Below are 23094 nucleotides of genomic sequence, written 5' to 3'. Positions count from 1 at the left end.
CTGAGTATTTCTAGCATATTCTGTTTCTATTTTAGATTTCCAGCATTCTCAGCATTTTGTTGTTCTAACAGGATTGAGGCAACTTGACATCAGCAAACATAGTGCTAAAAATACTAGATTAATCTGCAGGCTTCATTGGCAAATAGAACAGACCTATTCTTACTAGCACATTTATCAGTGAATTAACAGTTAAAATATTTTTCTTTAAAATTTTGACTATGATTGCTGTAATGTTGTGCAATTTCCTTCCTGTGCAGCCTTACAGTATTTCATACGCATTTAGGCCATACCCTATCAGATCAAGAGTATTTTCTTTACAAGGACAGGCACCGTAGACATGCAATTTAATTTGGAATCACCAATGACAGACAGTTAACTACAGAATATTCAACTTAAAGTTGTGTGGCTCAAAATCTCTTCTTTAAAGTTTCAGTTTGGTAGGGCAAAAATAATTGTTCATCTGGGCGTATTTCCACAGTTAATTATATGGCCATTGCGCTTGAGAGATCATAGAAATAACATTACAGTATTTTTTTATACCACCTGTGGCATCTGTTCACTCAAAACACAGCCCCATAGAGAATACTGCTGTCGCCCTTCGTCAAGCTCCTACTCACATGAACTACTTTCTTACATGTAGTCTCCATACTAGTGATTTATATGTCCCACAAGTAGTACCTGCATCATGTAAGTATAAACATATGGCCTCCCCCTCCAAAAATTTGTAAAACACAAGGATGCAACTGTGATGATACAAAATATATTTAATCCCAAATGCAACCAAGCATAGATACAGAATCTTAACCTGCAGATCCCAACTAAGCACAGATGCACTGCAACCCCAGTGTTCTCAGCAGCACGGAGGCTCAAAATGGCACAGCAAACTAGCCCAATTTCAAGCTATTTAGAAATATTACCAATTACAAGCTGTTTAAATTTAATAGACTCTGGAGTTAGGTATTTTGCGAAAAATGTCGTCAAACAGCTGAAACCTCGTCACCAACTAGAATCTGGAGCACTTCTAAGTTACGCAGCCTGAACAGCATTTCGATTTCCATAAACCACTAGTCACTAATACCTATTTTAAATACTCAGAATCCTACAGAACAGAAGGAGGCCATTAAAGATCTATCCGATTAGTTCAATTCTCCTGCTCTTTCCCAATAGCCTTGCAATTTTTTTCTTTTCCAAACATATGTCCAATTCTATTTTGAAAATGCCTATTGAATCCTCCACCCTTGCAGACAGTGAATTTTAGATCATAATTCACTGCATTGCAATTTCTCATCTCCCCTCTCGTACTTTGGTCAATTATCTTAAATCTCACAACACACCCAGTGAAACCGGTTTCTCCTTGTTTACTCTCCCCAGTGTATCCAATGGGTGTCATGTTTCATTCAGCAACTACACTCCAAAAAGCATTTCATTGTTTGAAAAGTACCTTGGGGCACCGAGGTCATGAAAGGTGTTATATAAATGCAAATCTGTCCTTCTTTCCAATTACCACCACCCCCCCCACCCCTAATTTTGTGCAACTCTATTAAATCTGCTCTAAGGACAATTCCACATTCTCTAGTATTTCCATACAACAAATTCTACATCTTGGGCATCATTCTGGAAAATTCCCTACACATCCTCTCCAAGGGCAAAATGAAAGAACAATGGTATCAGAACTGCATTTGCAGCACAATTCCAACATTGCCCTCTGATTTTCTTTCCCCATAGACCACTGCTCGCCACTGTGTATTACAGATCTAGAAAAAAATCTACAAACCAACATTCACTATCCCTCCTCTCTCTAAGTCTTCAAGACTTTTCCCTCTTATTTATTAATTATAATACAGCAAAATCCTCAGAATCCTTAGTGATCAAAATTCTGAAGATAAAAAATAGATAACAGATATACAATCTGTATTGGAAGCAGTGAAAGACTGCTGACTCAGGCATCCAACATAAAGCATAATTGTTCTAAATAGTTTGACATTTTTAAATATATAATTCTGAGTGACATTACAGCAGACTACATAACCACTGGCAACTGAATATTGTTGAAGAAGCCCCACCTTAATGGTTTTTTTTGTTTGGCAAAACAAACATGTCTGCTAACCCAAGGACACTTGACCTGTATACATTCCACTGCTACCAAGCTACTGAAGTCATCACAAAGTCACCATTAAAGTCACCTCTAAATAGGATGTGATAGTATAGCACAGTTGTTCAAAAACTGGAGTCCGCAGGTCTCTGAGGGTCTGTAGAGAGGAACTGCCATATAAAGTGAATTACAACACTTTCAAATTATGAGAATTAAACAGTATTTTAATTTAGATGAGAGTGTCCGTGGTTATTTAAGCCTAATCACAAAGGGTCCTTCCAACCAAAAAAGTAACCACTGGTAAAGCAGTGTAGCATTGGCTCATAATCCACAGTCTGCAAACTCAAATCCTATGTCAAAGCATCAGATCACATTCAATAAAATCTGGCCATGTGTGAGCATCCAAACACAAAGGGATATAAATTAGGTAATGTCTACGCAAAGGGGCAATTTTAATTTCCAAGCTATTCATTAGTCCAATAGTGACTCATTTAGTATTGAAGGCAAAACAGCATGGTAGTGTCCTAGGCCCAAACATCTTTGCTGCTTTATCAATGACCTTCCTCCCATCATAAGGTCAGAAGTGGGGATGTTCACTGATTGTGCAATGTTCACCACCGTTCACAACTCCTCAGATGCTGAAGGAGTACATGTCCAAATGCAGCAAGACCTGGACAATATCCAGATTTGAGCTAACAAGTGGAAAGTAACATTCGCACCACACAAGTGCCAGGCAATGACCATCTCCAACAAGAGAGAATCTAACAATCGCCCCTTGACATTCAATGGCATTGCCATCACTGAATTCCCCCAATATAAACATCCTGGGGGTTACCATTGACCAGGAACTGAATTGAACCAGCCATATAAATACTGTGACGACAAGAGCAGGTCAGAGGCTAGGAATCCTGCAGCGGGTAACTCACCTCCTGACTCCCCAAAGCCTGTCCACCATCTACAAGGCACAAGTCAGGAGTGTGGTGGGATACTCTCCACTGGCCTGGATGAATGCAGCTCAAACAACACAAGAAACTTGACACCATCCAGGACAAAGCAATCCACTTGATTGGCACCCCTTCCACAAACATTCACTCCCTTAATCACCAACAAACAGTGGCAGCAATGTGTACCACCTACGAGATGCATGCAGAAACTCACCAAGGCAGCTTAGGCATCACCTTCCAAACCCAGGACTAGTCTCATGGCATCTGGTCAAACATGGGCAAGAAAACCTCCTGCTGATTTCCACGTATCGCCCTCCCTCAGCTGATGAATCAGTGCTCCTTCATGTTGAACACCACTTGGAGGATGCACCGAGTGTGGCTAGGGCGCAGAATGTACACAATTCCACATTTTCCATCACCAAGAGTGCCTCGGCACACCACTACTGACTGAGTTGGCCAAACCCTAAAGGACATAGCTGCTAGACTGGGTCAGCGGCAGGTGGTGAGGGAACCAACAAGAGGGAAAAACATACTTGATCTCATCCTCACCAACCTGCCTGCCACAGATGTATCTGCCCATGACAGTAACGGTAGGAGTGACCACCGCACAGTCTTTGTGGAGACAAAATTCCACCTTCACATTGAGGGCACTCTCCATCATGTTGTGTGGCACTACCATTGTACTAAATAGGGTAAATTTCGAACAGATCTAGCAACTCAAGACTGGGCATCCATGAGGCACTGTGAGCCATCAGCAGCAGCTGAATTGTACTCGAACACAATCTGTAACCTCATGGCCCGGCATATCCCCCACTCCACCATTACAATCAAGCCACGGGATTGATCCTGGCTCAATGAAGAGTGCATGCCAGGAGCAGCACCAGGCATACCTAAGAAAAGAGCTATCAACTTGGTGAAGCTATAATAGGTCTACTTGCATGCCGAACAGCATAAGCAGCAAGTAATCAACAGAGCTAAGCGATTCCACAACCAACGGATCAGATCTAAGCTCTGCAGTCCTGCCACATCCAGTCGTGAATGGTGGTGGACAATTAAATGATTCACTGGAGGAGGTGGCTCCACAAATATCCCCATCCTCAATGATGGGGGAGCCCAGCACATCAGTGCAAAAGATAAGGCTGAAGCATTTGCTACAATCTTCAAACAGAAATGCCGAATGGATGACCCATCTCGACCTCCTCCAGAGGTCACCAGCAGGGATGCCAGTCTTCAGCCACTTCAATTCACCACGCAATATCAAGAAATGGGGGAAGGCACTGGATAGTGCAAAGAATATGGGCCCTGACAATATTCCGGCAATAGTACTGAAGACTTGTGCTCCAAAACTGCCGCGCCCTTAGCCAAGCTGTTGCAGTGCAGCTAAAACACTGGCATCTACCCAGCTATGTGGAAAATTGCCCAGGTATGTCCTGTACACAAAAAGCAGGACAAATCTAAATCGGCCAATTACCGCCCCATCAATCTACTCATGATCATCAGTAAACAAATAGAAACGGTCATCAACAGAGCGATTAAGCGGCACTTGCTTAGCAATAACATGCTCACCAATGCCCAGTTTGGGTTCCACCAGGGCCACTCAACTCCTGACCTCATTACAGCCTTGGCTCAAACATGGACAAAAGAGCTGAACTCCCGAGGAGAGGTGAGAGTGACTGCCTTTGACATCAAGGCCACATCTGACCAAGTGTGGCATCAAGGAGCCCCAGCAAAACTGGAGTCAATGGGAATCAGGGGGAAAACTCTCCGCTAGTTGGAGTCATAGCTAGCACAAAGGAAAATGGTTGTGGTTGTTGGAGGTCAGTCATCTCAGCTCCAGGACATCACTGCAGGAGTTTCTCTGTCCTCAGTAGCTTCATTAATGACCTTCCTTCCATCATAAGGTCAGAAGTGGGGATCTTCGCTGATGATTGCACAATGTTCAGCATCTTTGCGACTCTGCATACTGAAGCAGTCCATGTCCAAATGCAGCAAGACCTGGACAATATCCAGGCTTGGGCTGACAAGTGGCATGTAACATTCGTGCCAGGCAATGACCATCTTCAACAAGAGAGAATCTAACCATTGCCCCATGACATTCAATGGCACTACCATCACTGAATCCCTCACTATCAACATCGAGGGGTTACCATTGACCAGAAAATGAACTGAACTAGCTGTATAAATACTGTGGCTACAAGGGCAAGTCAGAGGCTAGGAATCGTGCAATGAGTAACTCACCTCCTGACTCCCCAGAGCCTGTACACAATCTACAAGGCACAAGTCAGGAACGTGATGGAATACTCCTCACTTGCCTGGGTGAGTGCAGCTCCCACAACACTCAAGAAGCTTGATGCCATGCAGGACAAAGCACCCCACTTTATTGGCACCACATCCACAAACATTCACTCCCTCCACCACCAATGCACAGGAGCAGCAGTGTGTACCATCTACAAGATATACTGAAGGAACTCACCAGGGCTCCTTCGACAGCACCTTCCAAACCCACGACCACTACCATCTAGAAGGACAAGGGCAGCAGATAGATGGGAACACCATCACATGCAAGTTCCCCTCCAAGTCACTCACCACCCTGACTTGGAAATATATCACCGTTCCTTCACTGTCGCTGGGTCAAAATCCTGGAACTCCCTCCCTAATAGCATTGTGGGTGTACCTACACCACATGGACTGCAGTGGTTCAAGAAGGCAGCTCACCACCACCTTCTCAAGGGAAACTTGGGATGGGCAATAAATAAAAGCCAGCAAAGTCCACATCTCATGAATGAATGAATAAAAAATGATCTGTAGACATTAGAAATAATTGTTTCCGAACACAAGATATCACAGAAAGGTGCAGGTAATTGGATACTTGACATAGTTTTTAAATAGTGATTCTATTGCAGTACCAGATCTCCATCTGGGCAGACACTTGGGAAACGGTGACCATAATTAACTGGATTATAAGGTCAGTGGGTGCTGGACGGCACCTGCCATTTATTGCATTAACAGCAGCCCACGGACTTTTAGTGGGCTTTTGCATGGCAGCTTCGTTACTTGGGGTCCGATACAACACAGTGCTGTCTAAAGGGGATCTGGGGCCTGTGGACAGGGCAACCATCAACATGTCTCTTCAACCAATCAAGTTAAAGAATTCTTACTGAGGCACGCAGAGTCCTAAACCATGAAATGCAAGTCAGAATATTTAATTCAATGAAAAATCACACACAAGTGAAAGATGAGCAAAGATAGTGGCGATGTAAGAGATAAGAGAAAGAAAATTTAAAATAAAATATAATTTTTATAAAATTGGCAATAATTAAAATCCAAAAGAATGCAACTCCACAATTGTAAAAGTAAAATTTCAAGACCAGAAAGAATTGTCACACTGTTTTTAAAAAATTTACTTACACTTGAATGGGCAAGTCCTAACTTTTTTTGACATGTTTATTGGATATCTAAGGGATAAGCACAGCAACATCTTGTCCATCATGTGTTTCCCTTGAATCGCTCTGCAAGATACCAGTGCCGCGGAGTTTTTGGAGCAAGGCAAATCAGACTGCAAAATCCTGATTTCCAAATTTAACCATGCACATAGGCATGATGCAAGTTGGTGCTCAATTTACACTTTAATAAACATTGATTGCTGATAGCCTCACTGTTATTGCTACAGCAAAATGAGTGCCATTAGTAAGTCGGTCGGCCAATCCAAAGTTCCTGAAAATGATATGCTAATTCCATATCTCAAGAGAGCTAGATTTGCAAAGATGGCAGAGGACTTTAGAACCAGGTCACTTGAATGGGGATATCACAAGCACAGCAGAAAAATTCAGTGCCTTTAAAATCATCCTAATGTGTAAGGGAGTTCCCTATATCACTACAGTCAGAAGGGCCCATGGTAAAACAAATAAAAGCAGCTAAATGGTCATGTGCAAGGATAAATCAGACTTTTGACTAATATAAATTAGTTCTCAGGAGGTATCAAGCTCAGGTGAAGGCAACAAAAGCTGCTATCGAAGCAGCCAAAGGTCACTGGAGAAGACAAGGGAGTCATACCTTTAGCCATCCAGGCCCTAGGCTCTGAAATTCCTTCCCTAGATGTTTGTGTCTCCACCTCTGTGACTTCATACATCACTAAAGCTTTTAAGCACCTAGAATCATAAATGATACGGCACACAAGAGACCATTTGGCCCCCACATGCCTGTGCCTGTCTTTGGTAGAGCTATCCAATTAGTAGCACTCCCATGTTCTTTCCCCAAAGCTCTATATAATTTTCCCCTCCAGTTTTATCCAATTCTCCTTTGAAAGTTGCTACTTAATCAGTTTCCACCATCCTTTCAGGCAGTCCATTCCCAATTACAACTCAATGTGTAAAAAAAATGTTCTTCATATCACCTCTGGTGCCAAACATCTTAACCATGTCCTTTGTTTATTGAAGGTTCCACTACTGAAAACAATTTCTCCTTATTTACTCCCATCAAAAACCATTCATAATTTTGAACCTTTAACAAATTTCCTCTTAACCTTCTTTGCTCTAAGGGGAATGACTCTAGCTTCTCCAATTTCTCCAGATAAAGTCCCTCATCCCTTGTATGATTCTGGTAAATCTCCTCTGGGCCTTCTCCAAGGCCTTGGCATCTTACTAAACTGTGGTGCCCAAAATTGAATGTAATACCCTCCTGTAGGTTAAGCAGTGATTTATAAAGATTTAGTATACCATTCCTTGTTTTTGTACTCTATGGTTCTATTAATAAAACCAATGACTCCATATACTTTAATAGCTTTCTCAATTGGTCCTGTCACCTTCAAAGATATTTTGTGCAAAAACCACTTGCCATCACCACCGCATTCCCCCAGGCCTCCCTGCTCTTGAACTCCCTTTAAAATCTAATTTACATTGCCTGCCCTTGTATTGCCTTCTTCGACTCAGTGTCAGCTTTTCTCTAATTGAACTCCTGGGTTATCTTTCTCCTTTAAAGACATCGTATAATGCTTTAAGTGTTGAAGTGGAAATGGATACAATCCTAGGTAGAATTAGGTTATTGGAGAACAGATCGGGCTACTGATCTTCACTGCATTCATCAGATGTTCAAAGAAATGGGAATGGTGTTCATCTCACTTTGGTCTGGGATTATTCCTATGAACTGACCGGAGGCCCAAGTGGTACTAATATTCAGAAAAGGCAAGAACAAAACATTACGGAACTAAACTTAGTCGATCGGAAGCACTAACACACTTTCTTTATCCACAGGTACTACCTGACCTATTGAATGTCTCCAGCATTTTCAGCAACAGCTTGCATCTATATAGCGCCCTTAACATAGTAAAACATTCCAAGGCACTTGTTTATTTTCAAAAAGGGCAACAAGTCACAAAACTGGAGATCCATTAACTTGAATTTGCTTTTAAGCAAGTTGCTGAAAGGGATCATTTGAGATAAAATATATAACTACCAGAATAGAGTAGGTGTTATTAGAAACTCTCAACATTAACTTCTAGGATGCCATGTCTTACCAATCTGGTCAAATCTTTTGACAATGGTGGCGGATGTAGGTAGCCCAGATCACTTTGCGTACCTGAATTTGCAAAATGCTTCTAACAAGGTGTCACACAATAAGTTACTTTATATAACACAGCCCAGTAGAACTGGCAGGCAGAACTTGGGTTGGTTAAGAAATAATTTAGGGTTTTAACTACTGGTCTGGATGAAGGCATTGGGGGGAGGGGGGAATGAAGAGAAAGAGCCTGCCAGTTCACAAAAAGATGCAAAGATTTATGTATCCGTTAGAACTTCAGATGAAAGCAAACAACTACCATCTGATATAAATATGACAGGGAAGTGGACACCCACATCTGGCAGATGTTATACAAATATATTTAAATGAGTAGAGCTAACAACAAACATATGTATACCATTGCAGGGCTGCAAACTTGACTGCTGAGTTGAAATTAGACCCAAGTGTTATAGTACATAAATCTCTACACACTCACCAATACCTCTAGGCAATAGAAAAAGCAAATAGCGTATTAGAATGTATTGTTAGGACAATCCAATACAAGACATGTCACATGATCTTTGTATATCCTCTAGAACACAATGCTGAGTTTTGCCACCCTCTCCCCCCCCACTTGGTGGGTGGTAGAGTTGCTGAAAAAGGCACAAAGCAGCTCCACTAGATTGATGTCTAGCGTTTTAGCATTTTATTACATTAATTTATTACAGTAAAAGATGCTTTATGAATGCAAGTTATTGATGTTGTTAAAAAAAACTCAGTTACTATTGATAGGCTAGCGAGCTGGATTGTCTACGGCTAGAAAAGTTTAGACTTCAGGGAGATTTAATTGAGGTATTTAAAATAAAAGGCCTAGATTTTGTCTGTGTGGATAGAATATTTGGAGTTAGATAGGTGGCAAGTGTATAAGTAACAAAGAACTAGGTTACATGTCAGAAGTTTCTCTTTTTACGGAGTAACTGAACTTTGGAAAAACCTGTCACCTTGTGCAGTGAATGCGGATTCACCATGCCACATGCCAAACAAATCTGGGCAATTTCCTAGTTGTGGGCGAAACCATAATGTACAAAATGTAGGCAGCGGTGTAGCTGTGTTTCATGTGATGAATTAATTTTGATCGCCATCACAAGTTGGGAAAGGAATTTTTCCTGAATTTGCCCGGAGTTCAGGAAAATTCATCTCTTTCAGGAAATCAGGGTGGCTGCTGATAGGGACGACAAGGGTCACGCCATTTACTTGCATCACGGTGATCTTTGCTCGTCCATCATTTTCCTATGATATGAAAGTTGCTGGATTGTCATTACAAATCCATCTGATCAGTAATGTCTTCAGAAATGGGGACCCTTTCGCCCTACCCAATCTGGCCCAAGAAAGATTTTTGTCCACAATACATGTTTCAGTCAAAGGTCCAGCCGCCCAAGTTTCAAAAACAACTTTTTTGAAGAACAGCCAGCAGGTATGAACATTAAATATGGTCTTGCCAATGTCACCCACATCCTGAGAATAAATATAGAGGAGAAGTAAACTGATGCACAATAGACTTCCACGTTTATAGTGTAATTTGAGCTGCTAGTACAGGATACAAATATCCAATCAAAATATCAGTTGAAAATACCTATGCTTCAAGTAACTCACATTATGAACTACAAATTTTATATAAAATACTCCAACACTAATATATGAAAATGTGAAATAGAATTAAATATGCAATCCAAACCCAAAGTGCATACATTTAAAAGCCTCTTGAATTTTGCACTTCCAGCTTAGACTGAAAAGTACAACCAAGCTCTATTTGCCGGCGACTGCAGAGAGTATGAAGGTGTGCTTATGACACACGAGACCACACATCATTCTCCATGATTGCACTTTAATTATTGTGCCACAGCAGTTTCAGGCCAGCTACAATGTAAAGCAGATATTGCCAATATGGACAATAAGATTAATAAAAGGTCCCTAAAAAGGAGATTATCAGAGAGAAGCCTTCCTAATGAATGGGGGAGCTGGGGATTGGGGACCAAACAGAAGTTACTGTTGTACATGGCTACCGCAGAACTCAAATTGAAAGCTGAATCTGTTGTTTGAAGGGTTGTTAGGCTGAAAAGTGGGTGAGTTAACTTATACATGTATGACTATATATAGTAAATCCCAAATCATGTTTTAAGGTGCTTTAAAAACTCATTGCAGGAATCTTAATATGGAGAAAGTAACTGAGTTGGATGACGATAGAATAAAATTTCCATCCACATTCAACTGAGATGAATGCTATATTGCCGTGCGATTGAAGGAATATATCAGACACGCATCTCCACACCTCAGCAAAACTCAGAGCTCAATTAGTTGCACAATACAAAGACTGCTGCACGGAGTGTGAAATATTAGGCACATTTCACCTAATACATGGGCAAGAAGTCCTTCCCATACAATATTTCATTTATCATAAATGAAATTCTAAAGGCAAACTATTATATTTAATATTTTGATTGCATTATGTGGAAACAAGATATTTTCAGTTCTAACTACTTGCATGTAACTATCAAATAATATAACAAAAACAAAATAACATGCAGCTGTGGGTAGGTAATAAGGATGGGATTCACTGAAAATGTCAAATGGCCTCAGTAGCCACAACAGCAAAGCTTGCGCCTATTTACAGACATCATCAGAACATAAATATAAATTATAGTCATAACTGGAATATATAGCAAGACTATGGACAAAAATTGCCAGAGCCTCTTAACTAATGTTTCAGCAGATAAAGCCAGGGTTTCTGATCTACAGTCCCAATAGCAACTAACAAGCTCACCAAGGGTTTACTCAATGTCAAACTTTATAAATGTAAAGATACTAAGTCACCTTAGCAAAACAGGTGCATATGGCAGTGCAATATTTCATTCTCCTTTTTCTTATTCATTCATGGGATGTGAGCATCACTGGCAAGGCCAATATTTGTTGCTCATTCCTTATAATACAACGTATCATCTGACTCAGTGAGCAGTGTATTGGTTTTAGAAAAAATCTGAAGCAAGTTGAGCAGAATGGCAGGCACCGGGGATTCAGACTGCAGTGCTATATAAATTAACACAGAACAAGCAATGACTGTGGGTACTTCAGCAGGCTCCAGAAAGGTACAGAAATCAAAAGGGTTGCAATAGAAAATAAATGTGGTTGGGCGTGTGCTCAAGGCTGTGACATAATCAAGGAATCCACATGACATCATAAATCATGTGATGAAAGCTTCAGCTGCTAACATAGGCTATAAATCCTGTGTGTTTTATAGCCTTGCAAAGATTTTGCTTCAATATCGAAGATTTACTGGGAGCCTTATCTTGTTCCTAACCTTCGCACTCCAAAGTTCTTGCATGATCAGGGGATTTCCACTTTTCTTCTGAATTTTCTCAGAAAAATGACTCAGTTGCTCCAGTACCTTGCCCAAATAGTAATTTTTGTTTCATCCACTAGCCTGAGCACCAAGCATCCTCTCAGTAGGCAGCTCAAAATTGTTCCTATATCCGCCACAAAATAAAAACGAAAGCCATTCAGCCCACCTTCGCTTCTCCTTTCGGAAAGGCCTTACATTCTTCCATTATGGCAGCCAATTCTTTTTCAAGTGATTCCAGAGATTTTACCTCCGCTAGCCTACCTGGACGGTTGTTAATGATTCTATAATTCTATTTTATCATAATCACTCCTAAATTTGACCTGTACTAGTTTTAACCTGTGGCCCCTTGTCCTAACTCTCATGGTTTAGTTTTGCGTCATTTTCTGAATCTATCTTTTCTTAAATTTCTTACTAACTTATTTACCTCTACAAAGTCAACCCTTGGACACCTTCGTTAAGGACCGAACAGCCTTATACTCTCCGATTTCATACTTCATCCGCTGCCATGAGGGACCAGCCACGTGGCTCTGAACTGTCTCCAGGACCCGAATGTCCAACTTGCGTCTCAGTGACCAGACCGACAACAGTGCAGTCCCCACCGCTTATAACTAGCACATTTGAGAAAGTACAATTTGTGGGATTCGCATGATGGCTGGCGTAACGGCTGAGGTGAAGTCAGAACTGTCTCACCACTATAAAAATTAAACAGGTGAAAATAAACTGAAGCAGCAAACAGTATCAAAACATATTTGTCTTCAGGTCATTTTTCAAATACATCCTCAGTATTTAGTACTTAATATTCAATTACTCTGTATTTTTAATGCAGTATTTAATTTTAAAATAGAGCTGGGAAGTGGCAACCTCAGTAAACTGACAAGATGGACTCACTGCAGCGACAGCAGTCATTTCCTCTTGTTGAACTTCCAGAAACCTTTTTTTCAATGATGGAAAATGAGTTGAACATTGCTTAAGAGGAAAGCTCTTCTTGCGATGAGTAACTTAATGACTGGTAGTTGCAAAGTGCGAACAGCTACTTGAACAGCCTGAAATAGCCAGGCCACTTCAAACATTTTAAGTGGCATTTTTTATCATTAATATATAGGCGCTGCCAACGGTAAACAGAGCCAGTGTAAGCGATAGGTACTGTACTTGAAGTGCAGTCAGATCAGAGCACTGTACACAATGAACACAAGTTCCTCGGATTTGTATCCTGTTTTGGCTACATAGTTCCACACATCCTATTAACGTTGTAGATTGCTGCTGCACAATACATATATCATCAAAATTCCTAAAACTTCTTTCAACTGCAACCCAGTTATTTTGACACTATTCAGGCTGTTTTGTGATTTTGTAATTCTGCATTTATAGTGCTTATTTTTTCTTCCTATAAGGCATACTCTAGATTTGTCATCAAATTTGCTCTGCCACCGCTCTGTCCACTTATGTATTTGGTCTAACTCACTTTGTGGTTGGAGCTGAATCATCAGCATCAGCACCCCCTCTCCACTGTAGTTTTACATAATTTACAAATGTGACCAATTTGCTCTGAGTTTCTAATTCCACATCACTGTGACGCACAAACAGAACTCAATACTGAACTGTGGGACGCGGCTTTTAAATTTGCCCTACTCTGACCTAACCCCTTTAATAAAATATAATATTGTGTTTGGCCCTTCAGCCAGTTCCTCATACATTCTAAGTTGCACCCTGAACACCCTCTGCTTTAAGCTTAACTAGTAACCTATTGTTACCAAATGCATGTTGGAAGGCACATAACATTACAGGTCTTTAAAAGTCCATCAGAATGTCACTTCCTTAAAAAAGCCATGAAGTAAATCAGGCAACTATCTAATCTAAACATATTCTAACTGTTAAAAGCAAAAAGCTAAAAGCTACTGCGGATGCTGGAAATCCAAAACAAAAACAGAATTACCTGGAAAAACTCAGCAGGTCTGGCAGCATCGATGGAGAAGAAATCAGTTAACGTTTCGAGTCCTCATGACCCTTTGGCAGAACTGAGTATAGTTAGGAGAAAGGTGAAATATGAAATATGAAATATTTCACCTTTCTCTTAACTATACTCAGTTCTGCCGAAGGGTCATGAGGACTCGAAACGTTAACTGATTTCTTCTCCACCGATGCTGCCAGACCTGCTGAGTTTTTCCAGGTAATTCTGTTTTTGTTTTGGATATTCTAACTGTTGTTTAGTAAGCAATTATTGTACAAATTGCTCAACTTCCAAACAGATAGTCAATTGGGCTATTTGTCACCTTTTTTGAAAATGGGCACCAAGTTAAGCCCATTTCCAATCCACTTGGGCCTTTCCAATGCTTATCAACACCCTCACAGTAAGCATTATTGCCACACAAACCAGCTCTCTGGTCATATAAGAACATACGAATTAGGAGAAGGCCATTCACCCCCTTGAGCACGCTCCCCCCACCATTCAATAAGGTAGTGGCTGATCTGCTTACGACCTCAACTCCACATTCCACCTACCCCTGATAACCTTTGACTACCCTGTTAGTCAAGCGTCTAGCTACTTCTGCCTTAAAAATATTCATTGGCCCTGCCTCCACCGCTCTGGGGAAGAGTGTTCCAAAGATTCAGAAAGCCCTCAGAAAAAATTTCTTGTCATCTCCATTTTAAATGGGAGTCCCCTTTTTTTAAACTGTGACCCCTAGTTCTAGTCTCCCACAAGGGGAAACATCCTTCCGGCATCCACCCTGTCAAGTCACCTCAAATTCTGATATGTGTCAAAAAGATCACGTTTCAATCTTCTAAATAATACTTAATAGTCTTAAATTATTGGTTAAAATCAAGGAATCCTGCTAATCCTACTTAAGTAACTGCAATTTGAGGCCTTATTCTCATATTGTTTCAAGTAAATCATTTAACATCTGTTAATTATTTCATGCTTATCGTGGTTTCAGCTCAGCCTGTACCTTAGGGGTTCACATCTCTCCTGACAGCCCTCACAAAAAATTTCTTACTGTAATCGTGAATACAGCTGCACCCTGCTCCAAGTTCCTCTTTGTACCTCTGACGACCTTTTCTACATCTTTGCACATCGTTCTTAATCCATCTAGCTATAGCAATTGTAAAGATTGTTCCTCGCCCTGCATTTTGCTGATTAATTTATTAGTTGACCTAAGGTTATATTTATTGCATGCTTCTTTATTTTAAAGAGTGCATTTATCCTGCATATTCCACATTATGCTTTTTAAAGGATTATCCCCTTACTAAAGTGCTGCACCATCAAGAATTTGCCCAAGCACATTTTTGAAGCTAGCCATTTTGAAGTTCTATACTGGAATCTAGTCCTGTGACACAATCCGGGATTCAGAAACAAACTTGATTATTCTCTGGTTCACTATCCTGATCAGACATGTGCTTACTAGGCAGCAAGAGAGAGTAGGGACCGTACATGTTTTCTGCAAATAAAAAGCCCAACTACCACTCTCTCTCTGGCTGGGATAACCTTTCATGATATTATGGTACAGAGTCAAAGTAACATGGTCAATTCATGGGAAGAGTGATTAGAGCAGCTTTTAAATCAGTATTGCATTTATTTTCATAGCCTTGCATTGGACATTCTGCATGAAGGTGGGCTGCTGATTTTGTGTTGGTGAAGGCTTATAAACAGCCAGTCCACTTTAAATTATTGTAACTGAAGCAGTTTATGAAGTTTAAGTGACACAATAATTGCCCATCTTCCTTTATCCTGCTGAAGAACAGAACATTACATTGTGGGTGATATTAGACGTTTTGGAAATGATTCAGCTCACAAAACTGATACCCATCCTAAAGCATCTTAGTTATCTAGGTAAGTTTAAAATGCTCAGGTTATTTACATTAAATGTGTAGACTCCAGGCAGTTTGATGCAAACAATGAAAGGATTAGCTGACTTCAAATTAACAATTATTTCTGGATACATTGAGGACCAGCAATCATGTATATAAGTTTCTTGAATAAAGCAGATTAGACATTAGGCAGTTTCCGTAGAAGATAACAGAGCTATGGAGCCACTGCCTTCCTGTGTGAAGAGTGCTATATCTGCTGCATTTTTTCAAAGGAAAGCTGGACTAGTTCCTGGCTGGAACAGAGGTCAATGGAATACAAGAGGTAGGTGGATTATCACTCTCCATGACAACTGTCTGAGGTGGAACCAGATGTTTCTCAATCTTTGAGCCTGAGACAAGTTTCCAACCATATCTCTGCACCATCACTAAGGCCACCGACATCATCTTCATTCATGCTTTTGTTACCTATAAACTATTCCTACAGAGTCCTGGCTGGCATTCCAGATTCCACCCTCCATTAACTTGAGATCATCCAAGGCTCCACAGTCTACGTCCTAACTCACGCCAAGCACCTATCATGCCTGTGCTCTGACTCCCAGTTAAGAAACGCCTTGATTTTCTCATTTTCAAATCCTTCTGTGGTCTCCATCCTCCCCATGTCCAGCCTTACAATCCTCCAATTCTGGCCTCTTGAGCATCCCCAAATTTAATTACTCCACCACATTGGTGACCATGCCTTCAGTTGTCAAGGCACTAAGCACTGGAATTCTCTCCCTAAACCTCTGTCTTTCTACCTCTCTTTCTTCCTTAAAATCTACCTCCTTGACCACACTTTTGGTCATCTGTCCTAATTTCTTTTTACGTGTCCCAGTGTCCAATTTTGTCTAAATACGCTCCTGTGAAGCGTTTAGGAAATTTTACGACATTCAAGATGCTAGAAGAATATGTTGTCTTATTCAATAATGTAAATTATGGTCAATGGTTTCCTGAACTGGTTTTGATCATGTAATGAGGTCACTGAGGAATTTTTCAGATACCAACACCCCCTCCCCAACTGTAAATTGGCCATGTAGTCATGTTATTTCCTCTTTAGAAGTGACCTTCATGAAGATTTCTCTTAACATTTGCAGGGAAGCACAATTACTGTACAGGGATGAGTCAGCAAACAAGCGAATCAGCAATGAAAGTCATGGTGAAGAAGTTTGGCTGTACTCAGCAAGAAAATGGCACAAGCTAGAAGGAGTCGTCTTGATCACTGGTACAGCACTCCCAAATCAGAAGGTTGTGGGTACAAGCCCCAGTCCATAGACTTGGGCAGAACATCATGCAGCACTGAGTGGGCGCAGCACTGTCTAAGATGGCATCTTATGGATGAGATGTTAAACTGAGGCCCCATCTGCTCTCTCAGAAGATCCCATGGCACCATTCTGAAGAGCAGGGGAGTTTCTCCCCAACATTTGATGCCCTGCTCAATATTGACTCAATGAACGTCACTAAAATACAGATTACCCAGTCATTATCGAATTGCTGTTTGTGGGATCTTGCTGTGCACGATTCAACTGCCAGGTTTCCTACATTACGACATCAACTACACTTTAAAAAGTGGCTCAAGCAGCTTTATAAAGTGGCTGGATTCAACCCAAGGTCATGATAGGTGCGACATGCATGCAAACAGTTTTCTATATAAAAGGAACCTAACAGCATTGTAACTAACATGATTGATTATGTGCAGGCACACATGTAGAGATGTATAGTAGGGCACAATCAGATAACTGGTATCACAGACATGACAACACCAGAAGGAAATGATTTACAATTTATACTGTGATACCCTATCTCAGGGGATACAGCAAGGTTGATTTCATTTTGAATGAAAACATTTTTTAAATCCAACAGTACAAGCTAAACCATCTGGAAGCTCAAACCATCACATGCTATTTATAGCACCCTCAATCACAGTATCTTTACAGCGCAGGTGGTCGTCATTCAGCCCATCGAGTTTTCACTTGCTCTCTGAAAGAGCATTCCACTTAGTCCCACTCCCCTGCCTTACCCCCGTAACCTTGCACATTCTCTTTTCAGGTGGCAATCCAATTCCCTTTTGAATACCTCAATCGAACCTGCCTCCACCACCCTTTCAGGAAGCTGGTTTCAGACTCCAACCACCCTCTGGGTGAAAATTTTTTTCCTCACATCACATTTTGCCAATTATTTTGAATCTGGGCCTCTAGTTCTTGATGTGTCCTCTTGATTTTATCACTATTTACCCTGTCCATACCCATCAGGATCTTGAATACCTCTAGCAAGTCTCCTCTCAGTCTTATTTTCTCCAAGGAAAAGAGTCCTAACTGTTCCAATTTATCCTCATAGCTATGGTTCTTTACCCCTGGAATCATTCTTGTGAATCTCCTCCGTACTCTCTCCAATGTCTTCACATCCTTCCTCAAGTATGGCACCCAGAACTGGATGCAGTGCTCCAGATGAGGCCTAACTAGTGTTTTATACAAGTTCAACATGACCTCCTTACTATTGTACTCAATGGTCCCTATTAATAAAGCCGAAGATATTATATGCTTTATTAACTGTTCCCTCAACATGCCCTGCCATCTTCAATGACCTATCTATGTATACACCGAGGTCCCTCTGTTCCTGCACCTCCTTTAGAGGCTCTCGCTTTATTTTATACTGTCTCACCATATGTTTCCTGACAAAATGAATCACCTCACACTTCTCGGCATTGAACTTCATCTGCCACTTGTCTGCCCAATCCATCAACATGTCTATGTCCTTTTGAAGAGACTAACCCTATCACATTTGACAATATTTCCAATCTTTGTATCATCTGCAAATTTTGAAATCATGCCCTGCACACCACAGTCTAGGTCACTAATACATATCAGGAAGAGCAAGGGTCCCAGCACTGACCCCTGGGGAACTCCACTACTAACCTTTCAATCTGAAAAACAACCATTTATCACTCGCTCTGTTTTCTGTCACTCAGCCAATTTCTTATCCAGGTGCCTACTTTTTCCCTTTTATTCCATGACTGAATTTTGCTCAGAAGTCTGTTGTGTGGCAGTGTATCAAATGCTTCTTGAAAATCCATATACACATCAAGAGCATTCCCCTTATCAACCTTCTCTGTTGCCTCCTCAAAAAATTCCAGCAAGTTAGTTAAATATGACTTTCCCTTAATTAATCCATGCTGGCTTTCCTTAATTATCCTGCACTTGTCTAAGTGACAATTGATTTTATCCCGTACAATAGTTTCCAGAGGTTTCCCTATCACTGAGGTCAAACTAACTGGCCTGTAGTTGCCAGCTTTATCCTTGCACCCCTTTTTGAACAAGGATGTAACATTCGCAATTCTCCAGTCCTCTGGCACCTCCCTGTGTCCAAGGAAGACAAAGATTATCACTATTGCCTCTGCAATTTCCACTCTCACTTCCCTCAGATGCATCTCATCCAGTCCTGGTACCTTATTTATTTTAAGTAAAGATAGCCTTTCCAACACCTCCTTCCTCTCAATTGTAAGTCCTACCAGTGTACCAATTACCTCCTCTCCCACCTTGGCCTGGGTAGGATCCTCTTCTTTTGTAAAGACTGATACAAAGTACTCGTTCAACACCTGTGCTATTTCTCCAGCCTCCACATGCAAGTCCCCCTTTTTGTCCTTAATCGGCCCTACTCTTTTACCACCCTTTTATTATTTACATGCTTATAGAAGACCTTGGGTTTCCCCTTTATGTTTGCTGCCAGCCTCTTTCCATGCTCTCTCTTTGCTTTTATTAGTTTCTTCACTTCCCCTCTGGTCCTTCTATATACAGCCTGATTCTCCATTGTATTTTCTACCTGACATCTGTCATACATATACTTCTTCCTTTTCATCTTTACCCCTATCTCTCTCATCATCCAGGGCTCCCTGGATTTATTTGTCCTACCTTTCCCCTTCAAGGGAATAGTCCTTGACATTTCCTGCAATATTCTTTCTGGTGGCCCATTGTTCGGCCACTGTCTTTTCTGCAAACATTCGATTACAACTCACTTGACTCAGATGCATTCTCATCCCATCGAAGTTGGATTTCCCCCAATTAATTATCCCTGCTCTGGATTGTACCCTGTCCTTTTCCATCATCTTCTTATCGTGTCCACAGTCTATACATGGCTCAGCCAGAACTGGACACATTTTTGCGCCTTGTTGTTGATTTTGGCAAGATCTGCAACAGTGCAGGGTTCCTCTAGCGATAGGAATTGCAGGAGATGTTGCATAGTCTGCGGCTCGGTTCCACATTCACAAGTTGTCGGGCTGGTTGTATATCCCCATTTGCTTAGTGACACCTATGATCGACCTACACCAGTCCTAAGTCTGTTAAGGCACTTCCAGGTTGCCCAGTTGCAATTAGCTCCTGGGGAAGGCCTTTTCCATGATCAACCTAAACTTCATGACACAATGATAACTGTCCCCTAGAGGCTCTTACACTGATATTTGATCCACTTGGGCCAATTCATTCCCCAGAACCAGATCCAAAAGTGCATGTCTTCTCATTGGACTGGAAACATACTGCTGCAGAAAATGTTGTTGAACGCATTCCAGGAATTCTTGCCCCTCGTCCCTTTGTACTATTCCTATCCCAGTCTATATTTGGATAATTGAAGTATCCAATTATGATTACTCTATAATTCTTGCAGCTCAAAAGTATAATTTTTTAAGTTAAATAATTGCTTCCTCTTTCCGGTTTAATTATTCAGTTTCCTTTTCTAATTTTCGAATCCACTGTCACGCTGAATGCAACACATTGAGATTAGAAAGTGAAGCAGGTTCTAGGTCAAGGCCCAAGAAATAGTAATTTTCATAGCCAGATACGTCTATAAGACTCCGCAGCAACACCTTGCTTAAAAGGAAAGATTACTGCGTCACTGCCTCTGCTGGTTCAAGGTAGTTTTCACCATTTCCCACAGCTCGCCTACACAGCATTATGAAACAAATAACGTCATGCTTTAGATTAAGAGATGAGTCACTGAGCCTCAATAGTCAACAAAGATAACTAAAAGGAACAATCGCAACAAATTGTATGAAGTGTATTTTTCACATTGGCTATACCATCCCTAAGCTCGAACACCATTATGCATGATCTAAACATGACACTAACTATTGTAAATAAAACCAGTGCCAACCATGGCTCAGCTGGTAGTGCACTCACCTCTGAACTACAAGGTCCTGTGTTTCAGCACAAAAAAAAATCAAGGCAAACACTCCAGTGCAGTACTGAGTGAGTGCTGCACTGTTAGAGTTGACATCTTTCAGATGAGATGTTAAACCAAGATCTGTGTGCCCTCTCAGGTGAATGTAAAAGATCCCATACTACTATTTCAAAGGAGAGCAGGGGAGCTGTGTGTGATGTCTGGGCTAATATTTATCCTTCAGTCAACATCACAAAAACAAATAATCTGGTCATTATCACTTGTTTGTGGGATCTTGCTACATGCAAATGCATTTCCTGCATTACAAGAGAGGCTACACTTCAAAAAGTATTGGTTGTAAAGCAATTTTGAGACATCTGGCAGTTATGTAAAGTGCGCTATAAATGCAAGTTTCTTTTTGTCTAGATCAATACTGAAGCTTTAAACAGAAATATAAATAGGCTTGAAAAGGAGCAGTTTAGTGACTTCAATCCTCTTGGGTCATGGTTTGGCCCATTTAAGTTATTCAAACTAAGTGGGTTTCATAATAACCTACTAAAATTGGCACCAAAATTAAGCTTGAGGAAGAGTAAATCCAGCAATGAGAGGTTGGGACAACAATGAAACCCCACATACTCGAGGGAGAGGGGCAACAATCCAACCCAAACCTAAAGTGTGAATAGTACGATAAATAAGTCTAAATGCAAGAAGGAGAAAACAATTAAACCGAAACCCATAGGGAAGACAAGGCTGGGAAAACAATAACTAAACCCAAAGGGTGAAGTGGAAAACAAAGTCAAACCAGGGGGCGAATAATGCAAGTTAATAAAGCCAAGGTGAGGGGCAACAATTAAGCTTTACCAGGAAAACAATGAAACACGAGCCTAAGGCCGCACGGGGCAAAATCCCCAGAGTAGAAGCCAGTATTGCCGAGGCCGGGGATCCCGCCTACCCCCAGACTGGACCCCGGAGACTCGGGGGTGGCAGCACCGTCGAGGAAAGGCCGGTTCTCCTGACTCCGAAAGAGCGAAAGTGAAAGTGGCGTCAAATCCTTCTCATTACCGACCCGTCACCGAGCGCTGGGCTTCGGGTACACACAGGACCCCGACCCGGGGGGGAGGGGGTAGGGAAATCGAGGGGAGGGGGGTGAGGGATCGTGAGATGGAGGGGGGGGTGAGGGGTGAGGCGGGGGGGGGGGGGGGGGGTGAGGCGGGGGGGGGGGGGGGGAGGCTGAGGGGGGGGGAGAGGCCGGGGTGAGGCCGGGGGGGGGTGAGGGGGGAGGCTGAGGGGGGGGGAGAGGCCGGGGTGAGGCCGGGGCGGGGGGGGGGGGGAGGCCGGGGGGGGGTGAGGGGGGAGGCTGAGGGGGGGGGGGGGGGGAGGCTGAGGGGGGGGGGGGGGGGGAGTCGTGAGATGGAAGGGGGGGGCACACACTCTCTCTCCCTCCACCGCCCCGATTGAAAGACTCACTCACCTCGATCTCGAAGTCGGGCAGCGCGAAGGCGGCCCGGAACAGGGAGCAGAAGTGAGCGATGGCCGGCACCTCCCACCAGGAGCGCAGCCTGTCCACCGACATTCGACCTCTCGACTTCACATAGCCCGGCTGCGCCATGGAGCTGCCGCTCCCATCCGGCCCAGGACACACACACACACCAAGCCCGGCTCCGCTTGGCCGCTCCCTTCCGCCGGCTCCGCTCCCTCCTGCCAGACTCCCCCCACCCCTGCTCGGCCGCTGACTCCACTCCCTCCTACCGGACTCCCCTCCGGCTCTGCTCCCTCCGCCGCTCGCCTCTCACTGACTGTGACTAACAGCCTGACCGACCCGCGCCGCGCCGACGCCGTATCTACCACCCCACAGCTCAGGAAAGGAGGGGGGTGAGTCACTGACCAAGTACCACTGAAAACCGCAGCAAAACAAAGAAAACTCATTCATGCGAACCGCCAAAATAATTATTAACCATATATATTATTCAGTTGTTGTAATCGTTCAGTCAGTGCCTTCTTCATGCCCATTTGTTACATCTTAATCTCATCGTACCCCCCTTCAGGTGAGGCTGTGGTACGTGCCGAGAGAACCGGAAGTCGGCCCGTTACAATTGGAACTTTGAGCCGGCCGGCTCGCGGGCACTTTGTGTTGGCATTGTGCAAACTGCATTGCACTTCCCCAAATTAGTTGTACTCTTTAA

The 23094-nt window shown here is 42.3% G+C and overlaps 1 protein-coding gene across 1 annotated transcript in view; it reads right to left on the bottom strand.

Annotated features, from left to right (window-relative positions):
- LOC144684976 (uncharacterized) overlaps positions 1-22732 on the bottom strand; it is an 84129-nt gene extending 61397 nt beyond the window's left edge. Inside the window, exon 1 of the mRNA XM_078549455.1 lies at positions 22383-22732. Within this exon, the coding sequence (XP_078405581.1) occupies positions 22383-22520 (138 nt within the window). The 5' untranslated portion in view covers positions 22521-22732. The remainder of the gene's footprint in view (positions 1-22382) is intronic.
- Between the last annotated feature and the right edge of the window lie 362 nt (positions 22733-23094).

Source organism: Cetorhinus maximus, chromosome 9 (genome assembly GCF_964194155.1).
Source record: "Cetorhinus maximus chromosome 9, sCetMax3.hap1.1, whole genome shotgun sequence".
NCBI lineage: Eukaryota > Metazoa > Chordata > Chondrichthyes > Lamniformes > Cetorhinidae > Cetorhinus > Cetorhinus maximus.
This window is presented reverse-complemented; position numbering and strand designations above follow the sequence as displayed.